The sequence below is a fragment of the Parasteatoda tepidariorum genome, chromosome 2, assembly GCF_982258835.1.
Source record: "Parasteatoda tepidariorum strain Cologne lab strain chromosome 2, Ptep-v5.0, whole genome shotgun sequence".
Taxonomy (NCBI): Eukaryota; Metazoa; Arthropoda; class Arachnida; order Araneae; family Theridiidae; genus Parasteatoda; species Parasteatoda tepidariorum.
The window spans coordinates 59,824,333-59,844,490 of record NC_141756.1 but is presented as its reverse complement, the minus strand read 5'-3'; the positions used below and the strand labels follow the sequence as shown (position 1 = coordinate 59,844,490).

General features: G+C 25.2%; 1 protein-coding gene across 2 annotated transcripts in view; it reads right to left on the bottom strand.

The window, feature by feature from the left end:
- Positions 1-3,563: 3,563 nt before the first annotated feature.
- Positions 3,564-20,158, bottom strand: part of eIF3e (eukaryotic translation initiation factor 3 subunit e) — a 31,291-nt gene continuing 14,696 nt past the window's right edge. The window contains exons 5-12 of one of the 2 annotated variants that reach the window (XM_016062728.5): positions 19,908-20,012; positions 16,208-16,333; positions 15,070-15,194; positions 12,969-13,086; positions 11,185-11,396; positions 9,260-9,362; positions 6,312-6,446; positions 3,564-4,563 (exon numbers count right to left, since the gene is read on the bottom strand). In XM_016062728.5, the coding sequence (XP_015918214.1) occupies positions 4,534-4,563; positions 6,312-6,446; positions 9,260-9,362; positions 11,185-11,396; positions 12,969-13,086; positions 15,070-15,194; positions 16,208-16,333; positions 19,908-20,012 (954 nt within the window). In that variant the 3' untranslated portion in view covers positions 3,564-4,533. The remainder of the gene's footprint in view (positions 4,564-6,311; positions 6,447-9,259; positions 9,363-11,184; positions 11,397-12,968; positions 13,087-15,069; positions 15,195-16,207; positions 16,334-19,907; positions 20,013-20,158) is intronic. The other variant, XM_043041298.3, reaches the window with a different exon arrangement.

Here is a 20,158-nt window from a genome sequence, read left to right as displayed (position 1 = left end):
TTTTCATGTTAGGTAAGATAGTATAAGAATTGTCCAACAATGACTTACTTCTGTATATGAAAGTTTTTTTTTTTAGCAACAAGGAACAGAAAAAATAATAATAAAATAAAATATAAAAATACTTAAACAGCTGTAATTTCTGTAACAGTAATACTCTAAAAACTTGAAGATGGAAACTTTAAAAATTAGATTTAGCAGTGGTATTTATAAACTTACCCTTCTTTCTTCATAATTTAAATACAACCATAAAATTAGGCTAGATGTTATTAAAATAAATTAAAACTTATTATAAGTGATCAAGTAAACAAAAACTATTCTTTGAATTTTTTAAATCTTATACTGAACTCAGTTTGTAGTACAACCTGTGGTTGGCAGAGTAAGTTTCACATAGAGAATTGCATAAATTAGGTTGTTCCAAAGGTTTTGGCATAAATAAAATAATACTTTTCAGTAAATAATATGTTATTTTTATAATTCCTGTGTATATGTAACAGTTATTTGTAACTGAACATAACTGTTAAAGTTATGATTTGTCCCTTCTATTTTTCTTTTCAAAAATTGTCAGCAAATTATTCAATTAAGCAAAAAGTTAGCTTTATAATTTATTAGGAATTATGGTACATTTATGCAAACAATATATGTATGATTTGAAGCATAATTTGAAGATACGAAATGAAATATGCATTGAAAATACAATTGCACATGTCAAAAGACAAATTGAAATTTCCAAGAAAGACTTAAATAAATATGGCATTATCATACTAAAAAGTATTATATATCACATTACTACTTTCAATTATATCACACCATTGCAAGAAACTAAATTTCCAATGCAAAGAAACACTGCTGATCAAACTTCACTCATGTAATTGCATAGGTTTTACTTGTAATGGGGTTAAAAAAAAATTATTTTGCAATGCAATCGGATGAAAAATTTCAAATGAATAAATGCCAGACTAGCTAGATTTTCAGTGATAGAAATATTAAGAATTAAAATTCAAGAATAATATTGCTATAAAATAAATTTTTAGATAAGCACAAGAAAAAAAGGAACCATTGTACATGTAAACAATATGCAATTTTTTTTCTAAAGCTTAATAATATCGTATTAAAATTTTAACTCATTTAAGCAACAGAATATTTTAAGCCTATAGTTTGTCTAGCGAAAGAACTCCCCTCACACACAGTCTAAAGCTGTGTGCTGCTACGAAAACAAGAAAAAGGGCATTTTAAAGTGGAAAGCTTCTCTCTCTTTCCAGATTCCTTTTCCCTCATCGACCCCAACCGAAATCTATCTTAAATATTGACCTAACTACTTGAAATAGTTAAATCTCATTACCATAGTCACGCCACAGCAACAGATGAATGGTGAGGGGAGTTCTTCCCATTGACAGACTATACTTATGCTGCAAAAATGAGAGATAGTAAAAGTATGGCGTATAAGCAGCTTGAAAAATCCTGCTCCTTGCAAAGATTGCCTTTAATTTACAATCAGCCAGGATAGTTGGAAAGGCTTCAGTATTTTTGATTAAGCCTGGTAATTTTTAGGCTCATTACAATCTGTCTATATAACTTTAAGCTAAGTAGAAAATATGTGAACAATTAATTTACCAGCCTGAATTTACTTTGGCGCATTTTAATGAGCCTTGATCCTTGAATTTAGAAGTATGATGAATCAGGGATTTATTACTAATAAAGGTATAAGAAAGTAAGAGAAATATATTTGTAGAATAAATCAGGTCACGCATGCAAAATATATATTCTCTAACTATTTTAGAGGTAAATGAACTCTTTGCAATAAGTCTAAAAACTGTCAGACTGATTGGAAAATACTAAAGACTAGTTCAATTAGCCTAGCGCAACAGAAAAAATCAGTTTCCTTAATAAGCTGACAACAGATTTGCAGGGTTATTTTTACATAATACCATTCAAATTGGTTTATACATCTTTAAAAAGGTTACTTCATTTTATGTTTCTGTCAACAATTTTAAACATTTTGATTGTTTTGTCACACAATATTTTATCAGGTTTCACTAAAAATCATACATTAGTGAAAAAGTCGAAACTTTTGCATCAAAGTGAGGATAAGTTAAAATTTCAAAGCCTGTTTAGGAGTTAAAAGTTTCAATTGAGATTTATACAATTTTAAAAAGGTTACTTGTTTTTTACAGTGCTAATTTCATTAAAAATTATTAAGCATTTTGATTGTTATCACATTTCAATATTTTATGCCTACAAAGTGAGCATAAGTCGAAATTTTAATATGTGTTTAAAGGTTACCTCATCAACAAATTAGTGAAAAATTATATCAGGACTACAAATATTATAATATAAAGAAGTTTTTAGATTTGTTTCGTAATTTTCATGAATTATTTTTTCCAAAAAAATTTTTTTTTTAACATTTTCTTACTTTAAATTGGGTATAACTTTTTAAATAATGAATTGTACAAATAGATAGTGATCAATATACATTTTACTACTATTATAGTAATTTCATTCCAAACTATGCGAATAGAATTTTAAATGATTTAATGTCTTAAATAAATTTACCTTTTTACTATAAGCAACTTTTTCAAATTTTATCTTTTGTTTCATTACGCAATTTCAATAATATATTATAAATTCCAAAACATTTAAATTTAAAACAACGTGAAAAAAAGTAAGTTAAAAAATTTAAAAAAACAAATTTATACAAACTAAAAATTATTCATAAAATACAATTTCAAAAACTATAAAAAATGATCCTTATAATAGATTATCTCTGAAATGAAATAAAAAGGTAATTAAATAGAAGGAAAAACGATTGAAAAAACTAAAAAACCAAAATTAGTTGCCGGGTGGATTTGTTTCCATATTTACAGTGGTAATAAAATTTATGTTTTAATATTTAATTTTTTTAATAAATTTGATTTAACATGATTTTAATTGTCATTATATATATATATATATATATATAATTCAAACACGTATACAGATGATTTGGCAATTATTTGTTGAGGTTCTGAGGTGCTAATGAAATTAAGAAAAATAAAGTAACTGCTAATAGTCACGAATGTAAAGTCATCACCATCAGAGAAAACTTTATTTTAAAAGAGCAATGATAGTTAAAAATGCTTAGTTGAATAAAAAATATATGCTACATTATTTCAAATTATACTCATAATATCAGCAAATGAAAATTATGGAATACATATATAAGTTAAAATTTCAATGTTAAGATTATTTTCCAATTCTTTCTTAGTTTAAAATTAGTGTAAGTAAAAAAAGAAGATATTTTTAGACAAGTAGCAAAGAAAGAAAAAAAGTTGTTTTTAATGTATTGACAAAGAAAGAATTGAAATACATAGTATAAAGAACAAATGAAATGAGTATAGAGAATAAATGAAATAGTTTAGTATTAATGATCAACTCTTTCGTAGTTAATTTTTCGGAAAAACAGTTTTAGATTGAAATGCAAAATGAATTCTAGTAAAATATTTATACAATTTATAAACCTATGTTATAGTTAACAAGTTATGTTAAAACGCTTCCCTTAAAATATTGCGGCAATATACACATACACATTCTTAAAGATGTTTTATTTATTTTGAATAAAACTGAATTGATTAATATTACATAAACATGTACAAATAAATAGTATGAATAAATAAGTAATAACAATAGCTACTAATTTAAAGCCACTATTCAAATAACTGTATACAACAGATTTGTTAAGATTTACGATTAAGATATAATGGAGGAAATAAAAAAGCGGAACAACTTTATAACCTGTACACATATTAAGATGCAACATAAAAATAGTTTAAAGAGCTAAATTTAAATATGATTAATTTGTGCAGATGATGTTTCAAGTCATGAAATCAGACAAAAATATCGATCTTTCTTTAAATAAACTAACACTTTTTAAAATGGATTTGAATTTCTGAACCTCAAAATAGGGGGGGGGGGGGTTAGTTGCTATCTGGAAAATATGATCTCCATAGTTAAATAAATCAGAAGAACAGCCAAAAGTTAGGGAAATTTATTGTTGGTTACACTTTTTGTGTGTTTTATCATATCTTTTGAACTAAAAACATTTTTGCACATAATTATAAAACCTTTTTCACAAAAATAATTTCATGTAATGCTTTACCAATTTTATTAATGTAATTTTCTCTGATTGTAAAAAAAAAAGTATGTTTATTTAGATAAAATATGTTTTAAGGTCTGATTTTGTAAATTAAAATATTGCCTACATTAACAAATTCGAAGCCAATTTATCAAACTATCAAGATTGTATCTTAAAATATGACATGTAGAATGAAAAGTTATTAAGTTGTTTTGTTTTTATTCTGAGTATTGCACTTATAAACAATATACAATTTTTTTTTGTTAAAACTTAACATTATAGTAAAATATTCACACATTTAATCAACAGAATTGAAGTTAAAATCTACATAACAGAATATAATAAAAATATGTCACATTCTAATAAATATAGATGCATGATAAGAGGACATAAAAACAATGATATGTACTTGTAATATTTTAGTCTTAAAAATCTTGTCCTGCCCAATAAGGTACCTACAAAATAAAAAAAAGTAATTGTTTATGTAAAATTTTTGAGCAAGTGGAGCAACATTTTTTTATTTTTAATAAAATTTCTTCCCTTGTATTAAATATTTTTATAACAAATGTTTTATTTTTCTAATTTTTCAGAGCTTTGTTTTCCATCTCCCATCAAGTTTGAATAACAAATTGAGTGAAGCTAACTAAAAAATTCCAAAATTTTCAAATCGTTACAAAGCTAATGCTGAACTAGATCAGTAACTTAGGTACATGTTACGTATCAGGCTGTCTCATAATGTGTCAAATGTAAGCAAAGCAAAATTTCTTCTTTCAGATTCGTAATGCCCTAAACGTAAACAATGGTTGAAGCTGCCTGCTACGCTTAGTTAATACTTCCTGTTAAGTCTGGGCAAAAGCCATTTATGAAATGATATATTTGCATTTACTTAAAATATATGTAAAATATATTTTAAGTAAATGCAAATATATCATATAGGCAATATAGGCCCTCAGCAAAGATACCTCAAGCCTAATCCTGAATATCATAGAACAACTTGGAAAACTTCAGCGTCTCCGGAAGAAATGCTTCATGCAGTGGATTCCCGCCCATGTGAACCTAGAGTTCAATGAAATAGCTGATTCCTTGGCTAAAAATGCCAGAGATCTCAATCAAAATACAATCCCAACCACATTGACAGATGCAAATGCTTTTGCAAAGTCAAGACTATTCACCCCTTTAAAAATCAAAGCCCACGATCAAATAACTAATATTGACATCGATAGGAAGACAGCCACTATTCTCATCAGACTAAGAACAAAACATCATAAAAACATGAAAATTTCTACAGATGGGACTAGAAAATATCAAAACTGTGGCAACTGTCTTAATGTGGAACTGACACCATATCATGTTTTTAACTGCCCTGCAGTCGCTGCAGGCCTTCACCTCTTAAACTACCCCACAGAAGAGGATTTGTATTCATTTAATGCCGAAGAAATAACAAAAACTATTCAAACACACCATGAAATATGATTCAATAGAGAATACGACACCAACCAACCATACATAAAATATGATTATCAAATTTAAAAATTATTAGCATCTTTCAATTTAGCTTTCAAAAATCATGCATGACACAATTTGAAGAATTATTAAAAAAATAAAAACATAAAACTCGAATTCAAGTCTTGGAGTGGTAGCAAGCAAAAATGTAACAAAAAAAAAAAAAAAAAAACGTTGTATTGATAAATTTTGACTTCACTGTATCTCTCCTTTTAATAAAATATACTGCATAGTGATACAAATATTTCACTCTTAAATTTAGACCAAACTTGAAAATTTGGTATGGATGGATTTATTTAAGACTGAATAATTTTCCAATATATTTTCTTCAATAAATACCACATAAAAATTTAGTTACATTAATTATATGAACATAGACCAATTTAACATAGAGATTAATGCATGTAACTGTGTATTAGCTTCATAACTATAATGTTTTAAATGTAAAAACTATAATGTTTGAAATAAAATTTTCAGATATTGTTTGTATATTTAATTAACTTTTAAGTCTTTCTGTGAAAGATATAAAAAATTTTTCTTATCCATACATTTATTTTCTTTGTTACAATGAGTATCCTAATTATTTAATATTCACATAAGTTACTAAAACAAGTTAAAAATTTAGCTCATGTTGTTGATTCCATGAATATTTCACAAAATCTAAAAACTAGTAATAAGAGCTTTAAAATTATTTACTTACTCTTTCTGCATGACTTACTGGTGCTTTCTTTTCAACATTAGAGGCCAATAACTGAGCTCGTATAGATAATACTTTAGTCTTTTCAATCAGTTGTTGATAAGGTGAGAGTTTTTTTGTACCCATTACAACATGACCCTATTTTTTAACCAATATAAATTTATCAATAAAAAATATTACAGAGCAGAAATACATAAAAATTTATTACTATTGCCATGGGCATTGAAGGGATCCAATTTTTGAGGGGGATGAAATTAAAATACACAGTCATAAAAAGCTTTTTAAATTTCACACATAATAAAAAAATATTCTTATGTCTGCTAAATATTGTCAAAAATATTAAATATTTTTATCTCTTTCTCATTTTTAACTTTGATGAATTCAGAAAAATATCTTTAATTGTTTGAAATATTGAGGGGACTTATAAGGATTTCTAATTATCGAGGGGGACATATACCAACGACGCAAATGATATAAACAAATATTTTAAAAGGAAATTTTATCAGTTTCGGGCATTAGTGATTTTAACCAAAAATTAAACCTGGCGAATTTTTACCACAAGAAAGAAACTATGTCTCAATAATAGGGTTTAGCATTTTTTTAAATCATTTGAATTCAATCATGATTTGTTATATTGACAAAAGAAAAATCTAGATAAAGTCCATGAGCCAAGCATTCCTAAAAAACCCACAAATGTATGTTAAGGAATGGAGTGGTTTGAGTCAAATTTGAGCAAAGGGGATAAATTCTTTAAGTAGAAGAGCAAATTCCAATGTTACATTTTATAGATGATTATCATGATTTCTCGAATCAAATCAGCACCAAAACAGTTAGAATCCTGCTAATCATGTTTTTAAGAGGCCTCTCTCTTAGAGGTGATGATTTTTATACTGATTCGTGAAGAAAATTTGGAGAAAGACGGTACATCCACCATCAGTAAATCCTAATTTTAGTCACAATTTAAATCGCTAAATTTAAAAAAAAAAAATCACTGTATTAAAGCACATGAATTTTTTTCAAGTAAATATGTATTAAGGTTCTGATATTTTAAAAAAATATAATTTCTTTGATAATGAAGGTTTCATCTAGAGCAGCGGTTTCCAACTGGCGGCCTGCGGACTAAAATATATTAGTTGTAATTTTTTTGCGGACAATTTTCGTAAAAAATCTATATGGGTTTAAAATACTTTTCTCGTTTATAGAAACCTAATTTCTTCGTTTTTGTGAAATTTAACATACCAACGGTGCAAAAAAATTTATTTTCTCGGGTTTTGCATTTAAGAAAATATTTATTCAAATACAAAAATAATGCTGCTCTTTTTTATTTCATTTTTTTTTTGTATTTTGTGAATATAATTCAGTATGTGTGCATCAGAAATTTTCTCGAAGAAATTCTTCAATTTAGCTTTTTGAAACCACTCATTTTGGACGAAAATACATTTGTAAATACATTTGTACACACACATTTGTAAATTTTTAATTTAAGATGTAAATATCTATTCTCTGGTGGTTGTAGCAGACAAACCTAAATTTTTTCATTAAACATTTTGTGTGGTACTATGTAAGTTTTAATACCAACCTTTTTGAAGTTTTATATCTTAACAATTAGATATCTGTTGCACATTAATTGTTTAATACATAGGTGCACATTAAAGTTATTGTAGCCCGAATTTTTATCATTTATTCAATATCTTTTTAAATATTATTAGTAACAATTAAGTATTTTTAAAAATCTACTTCTTATTTTAATTTGTAATTCAATACTTTTGTTTTGTACAACTTGGTAAAAATCTGACAGTAATATTTAATGTTCCTTCAAACATAAAAGAGTCCTACATGAAATTTTGATAAAGTTGCGGCCCGCCATTGGATTTTTCTTTTTATTTGTGGCCCCCTGCCTCATGCAAGTTGGAAACCCCTGATCTAGAGAATAAGAAGAGAGGAATAAAATGACTTAATGTAGATAAGAATGGAACGTAACTTATATACTATTGCACTAGATGTAAGCAAAATAGTTTGCTGGTTTAAATCCTACCCATTTAGTTTTATGTTTAGTACAAGTATAAAAGCTATTGAAACTTTTGTGGTTGTTAAAAACACTAATCATGGTTTCATTTATTTAGCATTTGTTAATTTGTGAATATTAATTAACAAATTTAACTAAAATTTTCATTTTGTTGTTAAATGAATACTAAGTATTGTTAATGCATTTAATTAGAGCTTGATTTGTAATTGAAGGAAAGCAAAAGAAGATGGAAAAAAAATTGATGTTTTTGATTTTTTAAAAAAAAATTTGTATTGTAGTAAAATTGTACAACGATAAAAACATTTCAATTTAAAATTTGGTAAGGGTTTAGTTTTGTCAAGTAACTTCACCATGCGTAAAAAATTATAAATCCATAACTCTATTTAACTTAAGAAAAAAAAAACATTTATTAAATATTTAAAGGAAACAAGTTATAATTTTTTTCTTCTAAAAATTAACATTACCCTCTTAAGATCACATATTTATCGTAATCAATGTTTTTATGCACATCTGTATCATATGTGAAATATATGAATTTTTTGCTACTAGTACATACACAATAAATAAATATAAAGAATGAAACTTAAGAAAATTCGAAAGTATAACAAAGACTTTCATTCTGTTAGTACAAATTAACAAAAAATTAATAGGATAAATGCTTACATATGATTAATATTAAGAAACACGAATAACACTTAAACTGTCTTACAGTTATTGGTAGTAGGTAACAAACATAGAAGAAATATTTTATAAATTATTTTAATAGCTAAAAATTTTAATTTAGGAATATTTTTCTAAATGAACTAGATCGAGAACATTAAAATTAGACCTTTCTCAAAATTACTTCTACATTCTTGTATTTAGAATATGAAAAATAAATAGAAATATAAACTAAATATTTAATAAAATAAAGCAGCTTATTTACCAACTGAGAATCTATTTTGGCATCTAATCGGGCATTTCTGATTAAATTAACAATCCATTTCTCTGCATCTTCAGGTGTCATGTTCAGTTTCTCCGCCAGCATTCTACATAAATAGGATACATTTTATTTAAATAAACTATCTGTTAAAAATGTATAATTAGAAGAAGAAAAAAAAAAGAAGAAAAAAACGATTTAGAATAACTTTTATTGAATAATAAGATTCTCACACACTAAGATTCAATGGCCAGACTATGAGTGCTAATTAAAAAGTGCTATTTATTTATGAAATCAGATAGGAAAAAACATCTTATATATATATATATATATATATATATATATATATATATATATATATATATATATATATATATATATATATATATATATATACAGATGAAAATTTTCAGGTTTCATATAAATGATAAAAATATGGCTTATAATGAAATCATTCCAGAATTACACTACTTAGTAAAATGGAGGTACACCAACTCTTTGAAGACCATTGGGTTAGATTATTGGACTTTTGAAGGATGCAACAACCTAATTTTTTTTATGTTGATTAAAAACAATTTAATTGCTCCTATAAAAAGTGAACTGATTCAATTTTTTTGGAAACGCTCAGAAGTAACATTCTATTTAAATTAAATAAATTAAAAAAAAAAACGTAACACATATTTATGAAAGAATAAAAATACTTAAAAAGCTTGCACAAATTTTTTTGTTTGTGAAATTAAATAATTCTCAGTGCAAAAATAATATAGTTATTTCACTCTATGCAATTTACACCTTTGCTTATAAAATAAATCCTTGAACTTCATTTGTTTGAAAAATTTCATAATTATGGAATGTTTTGTCAAATGTTTCAAATTAGGTAGTGAATATGACTAGCAATTCTTAGATATAATTTAGATTTTTTTTTGTTAAAGGAAATGCTTCAAAATTTTATAAAGTTTCAAATTATTTTTTGGCTAGAAAATAGGGGGCACATTATAAGATCCATTTCTAAGATTTGACTTTTTATTTTAAAACTTATATAAAATTTACTTTACCCATAGTCATTAAACCCACTTGTTGATTACAGATACAGTAAAAGTTTTGGTTATAAATCTGCATAAATTTATTCTTTAGTCAGATTTATTTTTAAAAAAATTTTTACACTCAAATTTTCAATTTTGAATGAAAAGAAGTTTAATGATATTTTAACAGTAGAAGTGTTGTGCAAAAGTGCACAGATGCCATGGGGCAAATTTTTGGTTTAAATTCCTCTGAAAAGAGGAGTCCAATCGACACAAGGGGAGGGAAATTTTTTTCTTTAACAAAAAAAAAGAACATTACAAAAAAAAGATAGTTATAAAACTATAATTTCATATTTAATTTTTATGTAAACATAAGCGGAATTCATTCTATGGTAAAAATTAATTATTCCCAACAAAATGTTATATTTATAAACTAATTATTTTTTTTGCCAAAACTTTATTTGGAAATCATATTTCCTGCATAAAGATCAAAAATAATAATAAATTTAAAGTTTCAGGGCTATTTTAATTTTTTTGATTCAATGCCTTATAGCATTGACTCCTTGCCCTCCTGTTTGAACATATATTTAAAAAATTGTTACAAGTTATCGCAATATTACAGGATGAAACTGTTTTAGAATTTATTAAAAATTAAACATCATTACAGAGGGAGGTGAAAATTAAGATTTTCTTTTTCTTTCAAGATGATATTATATCTACAGTATGTTTTTTTTTTAGTACTAAGCATTATGATTTTGTTACGAGCAGGCATAAAGGAATTTTAATTAAAATTAACTAACAAAAATGAAAATAGAAACAAACAAAAATTAAAATAGATACCGACTTTCTGTTAAGTAAAAAAAATATATACTACTCATAAAAAGAAAATTAAACCACCATACAACTTACTTGATGGATAAACACTGATGAATACAACAAAATGTTTCAAATATAACCAGTCTTGCATTTTGGATAAAAGCATCTAAGCAAGACACGAGGAAAAAATCATTGGCCAATACTTGTTCACATTCCCTCAATTTTTTTTGAGCACCATCAAAATCAAAATTCACATACAGGCATTCTACAAATTCGGTGATGGGGTCCCGATACTGGTAAGACTCCTTAAATATAATTATTAGAGTTTTAATTACATTGACATTTATCTGAAGAGTAGTTGGCTAACTACCCACTACAGTGTTAATCAGCAAAAACTCATGCAAATATAAAATAGCTCATGCATATAAATAGTACTGATAAAACCCCAACGAGTAATTATCGGAGTTTGAATTCTTTTGATATTCACTAAAAGAGTAGCTTGCTACCTAACAGTGTTAATCAGAAAAAAGAGATACTAACTCATGCAAATATAAAATGGCAATAAATGGTACTAATAAAACTCCAAAAAAATAAAAATAAAACTTTCAATTTTGCACTATTTATTACACCAAAAAAGTAGACTTTAGAATTATAATTAATTTGGCATTTACAAAAAGATTCGAAGGAAAATTATACATTACGGTGATGATCAGCAATAACATGCAGCAAACAACAACAATAAGTAATACTGGTAAGATCCATAACTATAATGATCAGAATGCCAATCTTATACTACTGATTAATTTATAACTTTTATTATGTTAGTATATACAGATGATGCTCAATTTAACGATCCCTGTGATCCAAACGAAAATAGGCATTATAATGTGAGGTTGCTATATTGTGAATACACAAAACATTAGCAAATATTTATTCATTAATAGTGGACTTATGACAAAAACATAATTCTTCTATCCACTTCCTTCAAAATATGTTATTTCTGTTCTGACCAAAAATAAAATCAAGAAGAATGTGATAAATACCACATGTTTCAACAACAAAATTATCACAGCACTTCACAAAGAGAGTGAATGCTCTTTTCAAACAAGAAAAGAATAAGTTAGACGAACTCATTAAAACCTTAGTAAATAAATTTACAAATGTGATGAATGCACACAGGTTTCTGATTTACACACAAGGATGATAGTTCTCTATAATGAAAAGTAATCAATATTTCACCATCTTTTTGAACATTGAGTACGTCTAAGACCAATTGGGAAAAAAAAAGAAGAAGGTGGTTTTGTCACATTTTCTTCATTCATAGAGAATTCAAGATATTTCACGGTTGAGCGGTAACATCCAAAGAAATAGTGTATCAAAGCATTTTCTTGCGACTTTTGCTTTCCAATGATTAATTTTCCATGGAAAAAATTATTATTTAGAAAGAGCAATAATGCTTAATACCTGTTTTTAGAGTGAATCTCTTGGAATTAAAAAAAGAACAAACAAACATAATTTCAGTTGCGGTATTGGAATGAACAGTTCAGTTCAGATATTATAATAGGTGTTAATACATACACACACACATATATATATATATATAAAGCTTACGGAATAAAAAATCGGGCTTCAACCGTATAGGTCGCTATAATGGAAGAGTTGTAATAATAGGGTCCTACTAAAGAGGGTAGATTGATAAAAATATTTTGGACAATACCTAAAGAGCAGAGAACTAAAATATCACATTATTATGTAACATAAATATACCAGGTAAAAAATAAAGAAAAACTAATCAAAGCTCATGCAAAAACGAATTCGCAAAAGTATTTTTAAACTACTGATAATAGCAATGATTAATAAACAGACATTAAACCAACCTGTTGAATAACTTTTACTAATTCTTTCATAACAGATGGTCTTTGTTTGTTTGTAATTACAGCTGTAGTGAGATACCTCAAGATATGAGGGCAAATGGTCTGAATAGCATTTAAATATCTAAAGAAGCAATGAATGATCATAGAAAATTTAATTATTGTTATCTTTTAAAATAGTTTTCAAATTAAGTTGATTAAATTCACTAGATAAAAAAACGTAATCAACACATTTTCTAAAAACTTTTGTTAAAACCCCTCAGCCAAATTACTCTAAGATAAAAATTATGAAACAAATCAACCTTTTATAAAGATACTTTAAAAAAAAATTGAGAGATATTAAAATACCTTTTAAATATAGAGAATGAAGTTTATATTACTTTGAGGTTAGATAAAATAATTGCCAAAAATTAAGACTTCAAATTTGTATGAATTTTACTATCATTGCAATAAAACAGGGTGGCCATTGTTGAGACAAAATCAAATTTTCTATAATTTCTAAAGAAAAAAATATGAAAACATTTTTTTAATTTTAAATTAGTACTATTTTGATTGTAATTCAAGAATGTATAGATATTAAACACAGAAAAATTTATATTTAAAAATAAATTTAGAATTAAAAAAAATAAATTAGATTTATTATTTCACGCTTATTTTTTATGATTTCCATTTAATAAATTTATTATTAATTTGAATAACAATATCAATATAGATAAAAGTAGATTTTTAAAAATAAATGCTTGTTTAGAAAGTCAAAATAACAAAATTATTTATTAATTAGAACTGAACATTATCAATATATACCAATGTATAACAATCATGGAAAGAAATAATGTGAGTACCATTGGATATGCTTTAATACATGTATAATTAGTTAACAGCATTATTATCCAAACAAGATTGAAAGAAACAAAAATAAAATGCTCAGTGTTTAATGTTTAAGAAGTTTAACTGAAATAAAAGAAATCCTTGCTTAAACGAAAATAAAAATAACAAAATTTATTTATTAAAATTGAATTAATTATGAAATAGCAATGTTGGGAAGAAAATAAATGAAAAAATAATACAGCCTTTTAATTTATATTTTAACACTAGATTTTATCAAACTAAGATTTTTTTCAGAAAAAAAAATGAATTGGGGAAAGAAAGGTAAAATATTGCGCAATAATTAAAAACAAACATAAAGTAAAAAATTCTAGCATTTTTAATGCAAACATTAAAATTAAATATTCTATACAAGCAAATTTATTTAAATATGTAGTCCTAAAATATCCCCTGTTTATAACATTTAGTCTAAATGTAAACTTTTTAGATATAATGTAAAAAGTAAAATAAAATCTGTGTAATAAATTATTCATACATCATGAAAAAACTGCTCGATTTTTTAAACATACTAAAAAAATGTGTTAATTTAATATGATTTTATGAAATCTTTTTTTAAAAAGTGCACTGAAAGATACATTTTCAATAAATAACAGCGGATAAACATAACATTTTAAAATATACATAAAAAATGAATGCTTAAGCATTTAGTATAAAATTTGATTTTTAATGAATATCATTAGCATGTGATCGTTATACATACACTATTGAAGTATTTCCTAATTTACTAGTAAAAAAATTTCATTTTCTTCTTTTATTAAAAAAAAAATAAATACATAAATATATAAAGACTGCACAATCAATTTTTCATAATTGTTAAAAAAAGATACCATGTCTGATTTTTGGTTGCAATTAGACTAGGTTAAGAGTGAGTAAAGGAAAGCGAGTTGCATTTTTATCAGTTATATTTCTTCTAGCTCATTAAAACCAAAGCTTCAACTAATATAGATAAAAACAAATAACAATTCTCAAAAAGGTATTACAAATGTAAAAAAAGTTTTTAGGGGTTACCTGCTATCTGAGTATCGACTTCTATTATATCAGATTTCTATTATATTTTTTTAAAAGTAAGGAACTCTTTTGTTTCTCAAAATAAAGCTGATAATTTGTTTGATGAGGAGATATTCAATTTAAATTTACAGTGAAAAAAATTGATTATACTTTAGATTGCTTGAAATATAACTTATTATGTTTCATTTCAGTTGGACAATAAATTGAAACTTACTGTTGTTGAAAGAGAAATGTATCAATAATTAGATCTTGTCCTTTGGCATGATTAAAAAATACAAAAAGACTCCAATGTATCAGCCAAGTTCTTTGTTGCAAAGTAATGAGTGCTGAACCAAAAGGCTAGAGAGTAAAAAATAAATAAATAAAATTTCAATTACAAAAAATTAAATAAAATATAAAAAAAAGTTAAACCCTTTTACACCTAGTGTACATCACAACTTTATTCTTTAAAATCAGAATAACCTTTTTGGTTTTAGAGAATTGCTTTCAATTTTTAATTAATATAGTTACAATGTTAACTACTGTTTTTCACTTAAATTTTGCCTTTTTTTGTGACACTGTTGTCTATAGGTAGATAATGTGATATAGGTAAAGAATAAACTACAAAAACAATTTAAAAGAATTTAAATTTTTTTTTCATTTATTAAAAAAATTTATTGCCAAAATTGAAAATGGAATTTGTTTATTTATGATAAAATAAAATGAAGATAACTGTAAAAAAAATAAATAAATAAAATAAAATGTTTAATAATAATTTTTTTATCAATTTCATCCAAAAATTTATGAATTAAAATATATCAAAAGAAAAACATCTAAGTTCATAAAAGAAATGAAGAAATGAAAATTTTCAGTATTTTGAATAGGATAAAATTCTTTAGCATTTTGAAAGTACAATAAACATTATACAGTGAAAGTTTATTAAAATAGTATTTTCAATATTGCAGTGTAATGAGACAATAACAATTCAACAAGATCAATGCTTGCAAATTTATAAAAGAAAGAAAGAAGAAAAGAAAAAAAGAAAACAGTATTAGAATAATTAAAAAATATTGTCAATATATTTTTCAACTAAGTATCGTAAATAGTAATTCTTGCACAATGAGTAAAATTTTTGTGGAACACTCTCTAGATATTTTTACTTAATGATAAATAAAATGTCTTAGTTCAATTTTTTACAATTAGATTTGCGATAATCTATTTAAAATTTCAAAGTACTATAAATTAAAGTGAGAAAAACAATAGAACAGCCTTTCCTTAAATAAAAAAAAATAATTTGACATAATTTTTTTTAAATAAAATAAATAATACACAAAAGATAGAATTTACAAATAAAAATGAACAGCTTCACTTACATTACTGTCAATAAATTCTTTCAAACGATTGAAATCATCTAAAGCCGCATCCCAGTTCTGCATTAAAATTTCAGCGGCAAGTTTTCCCCACATACCATTTAGATAATTTTTATCAGTTGATGGCACCTATGAAGATTTACAATATTTACATATTCAAACAAATACATTATATGCAAACAAATACTAATATTTATACATATTATAGTCAAGCTTGGATAATTCATAATTCTGGCAAATCAATTTTGCTTAATCCCTAGAATTCTGTAGCAAAATAATGCTTGAAAAAAGAAAAATAAGGGGTAATGAGATAATTGGCTATTTTCTTATAACTGCCCACAATGAATTCATTAAAATTTTTTCCTTATGCTGTTATTTCTAAGGAAAACAAAAGGGGGAACGACATTCCGCATTTTTCTTATTTAATTAGCTATTAATTAGTCATCAAAAGCCTATAACTCCTAAAAAAAGTTAAGACACAATACTTTGGCAGCAAAGTATTTCAATGAGGGTTAATGAAATGATTGAAAGGCATGGTTTTATTTGAAGTGCAGCTATTTTTTTATTTTATTAAAGCTACATGCCACTAATTGTGGATGATTAATAGGGTTGTAACATGTCGAGTTTTCATGTTTGTGTTTCATCACCATTATTAGCTGAAAAGTTGCAGATTCGGAAAGGGTTTTCATAAGAAATTGAAAATACCCAATGAATTTGGAATTCCATCCAACATGTTATAAATATATTTGAAAAACAGAGATAAAATAAGGAATGAAAATTATACTGGAAAAAAATGCAGGTAACCTGACATTCCAGATGTAGACAATTATGTTCTCATTTTAAAAACATCACATAAACATTTTACAATTATCTGCTTTATTATGAGATCCAAAGCTGAATAATTTGCCTCTACACAAAGCAACAAGAAAATTAAGCTAGTAAAAAATGAGCCAATAAAAAATAATTAAGCATAAATTTTTCAATCAGAGTTCAACTTAATATAAAAAAAAAGTTGTTTTCTATGTGCAGTTAACAAGCAATTTTTTCATTTTTATATGTGTCTTTAAAAGAACACAAGTAATTAAAATTTTTGGATACTTTTAATTTTTTCTGTACTTCTTTTGACTTCAAATTTTCCAATTTTGACTTTTTTAGAAATAAAGTTTAATGGAGCCAAATATTTTTTTACTTGAAATCAATGCTGATTTTCTCCATTAAAATATTCATATCTTAAGTTATTTTATGTATAATTGCTTAAAAAGAAACTATTTTTTATTGTAAATTTTTTTTATGACTCAATAGAATTTCCATGATACACAGATGCAACAAGTATAAACCTAGTGATTTAACTTTGGATATGGATCAAATGAAAATTTCCTAACATATGCACGCAAATATTTTGTACTAGAACAATAATTATAATTAAAATCAAGGACTATTATAGGATTTAAATAACACTAGTTGGGTTTTGTATGTTTTGAAAAATTATAAGAGTTTTAATTGTGATTATTAAATGAATATGTATCACGTTGAGAATAAATACTCAATTTTTTAAATTTATTCACACATGAATATTGAAAAAATAGCTCCTATCTTAAAATCCGACATGAATGTTTTCCACAAGTAACAAATAGTTGAGATCTTAATGTAGGGCATATTTCAATCCTGCTTTAAAATAATATGTATGACTGATTTATGTATAGCATGTATGCATGACTGGTTTATGCATTATTTATTTACAGAGTACAGAAAATACAAATAAAAATAATAAAAACATTTAATGCAAATAAGTTAAAACAAATATTGTTTCAAGATTATAAAGTAATTTATTACAACACAATACAAACATATAAAAGAAAAAACTGCAAAATTAAAAAGTTTCCTTTTGCTTAAAAATAATTTATTAACAAAAAAAAGTTATTACAGTATCTAGTTGATTAAAGTTATATATTTTTTTCTAATTTCGTTTAAATAAACTTTAAAAAAAAATTACATTTCACAGCAAACACTATGAATGAAACTGCTAGAATCTAGTTCAGGCTGGCACTAAGACAATAAGTTAATAAAAGATTCCTAATAGAACTTTATTTTTTTCTAGGTATGAAAAAGATTTTTTCTGTTACTTTTATCTTTTTTAACTTCATTTCATATCCTTTTCACATATTTTCATGAATACTCAGAGTAAAAGTAACAAGGCTTTCAAGTCCCCTTTTGAAATACAGACCACAGATGGCATACAGGGGGAGGGGCACTGTGATTTTAATATTTTAGGAAGGGAGATATTCACATTTTGCCAAATGAAAATCCTAAATCATAAATAAAAGTGAATTTCATTGGCTTTAACATAAAAATTTAATTAGTTTGTGGCTAATATTTTCACAATATATAAATTTTTGCTGCAAATATATAACTGATTTAACAATTTTATACTTAATTATACTAATAAAAGAGTCGCGATTATTCAGTGGTTAAGACATTGAACTGTTATTGGAAAAAACTGGGTTTGGACCCTACCTCAGTGATGGCTTGAAGCGCACAATGCTGACCAGACTGGCACAATCAGGTTGTTGGACATGAAATTGAACCTCAACAACCCTGTGGCTTAACTGGTGGGGGCAATTGGGGAAATGTTTTATTTTTATCCAAAAGTCAATAAAATAAATAATCAACCAATTGTTAAATAAATAAAAGAAAGGAATTTAATTTGTAGCTAAAATGAAGAAATAATTTTTCACTATTCCATGAAATGGATAATAAATACTTAGGTACTTGAATACTGAATAGAAACAATATATCCTGAAAATGATTCACTTGTTGTACAAGCTGTAACCAAAAGAATGGAAATTAAAATCAGAAAAAGTTAAATTGACTCTTTTGTCTTTTACATGCTGATAAATAAGTTTGAATAATCAAATTCAACCTGAAAGAAAATTAAACATGAAAATTAAACATATACATGATTAAAAATTCAGATAAAAAAGACTTAAATTCAAAAATAATTCCGTTAAAATGAATAAAAACTTTGAAAGAAGGTGAAAAAGGTAGTATGACACATGACACGTTACATGATCGATTAAGGTAAGGAAGGCACAAGAGTTGATGGCAAAGAATGAATAGAATAATTCGCCATATTAGTTTAGATAAATATTAACATCAAGCCCCCTAATTAAAATATTTCCTTTTTTTAATGAAAGAAGAATATTTTGTTGTTGTTCTATACAAAAGATGGAAGAAATACATATTTTTTGTTAATCTTTTGGGTTATATTAGAAATGGTCAAAATTTAAAAATTAAATAACTCTGAAATGAAATTAAAAAATTTTAAAAGCATTTTTTTAATCACTATTCATAAAAGTATCACGGCTGCAAAAATTATTATTTTACTGCAATGAAATTTTTTAGAAATCTGAAAAATCGTTAGTCTTAACTATTTAATTAAAATTAATTCAAAATTTAAACAAAGTGAGACAAATTACTTATTTACAATCATAAGGATACGTGGTTTTCAAAAATCATAATTTCCTAGCTAATAGTTTTCCCAAAACTCAATTACATAATGCAAAAAAATAAATCTTCAAATTTGATGTAAATAATTAAAAAAATAATAATTGTATCAGAAACATTTTAATATAAGATTGTTTTTACATCACTTCTCTAAAAATGTGGAAAATTTATAATATTTCAACTGTATAAGATTACTTACAAGTAAACGATACAGGTACAAATATTGTGTCGCAGCTAAGTAATTACCACATTCGTATTGACTTTTCGCAAATATATACACAGAATCCATCCATTCAATATTGAACTAAAAATTAAACATTTATTTCAATACAAGTTTCATTATCATGAAAAAATTATTAATCACACATATTTCGAATATAGATGTTTATAAATAAAATTTATATCCTTATGAAAATGCATTCTGATTTTGAGTTAAATTTACTTATACTT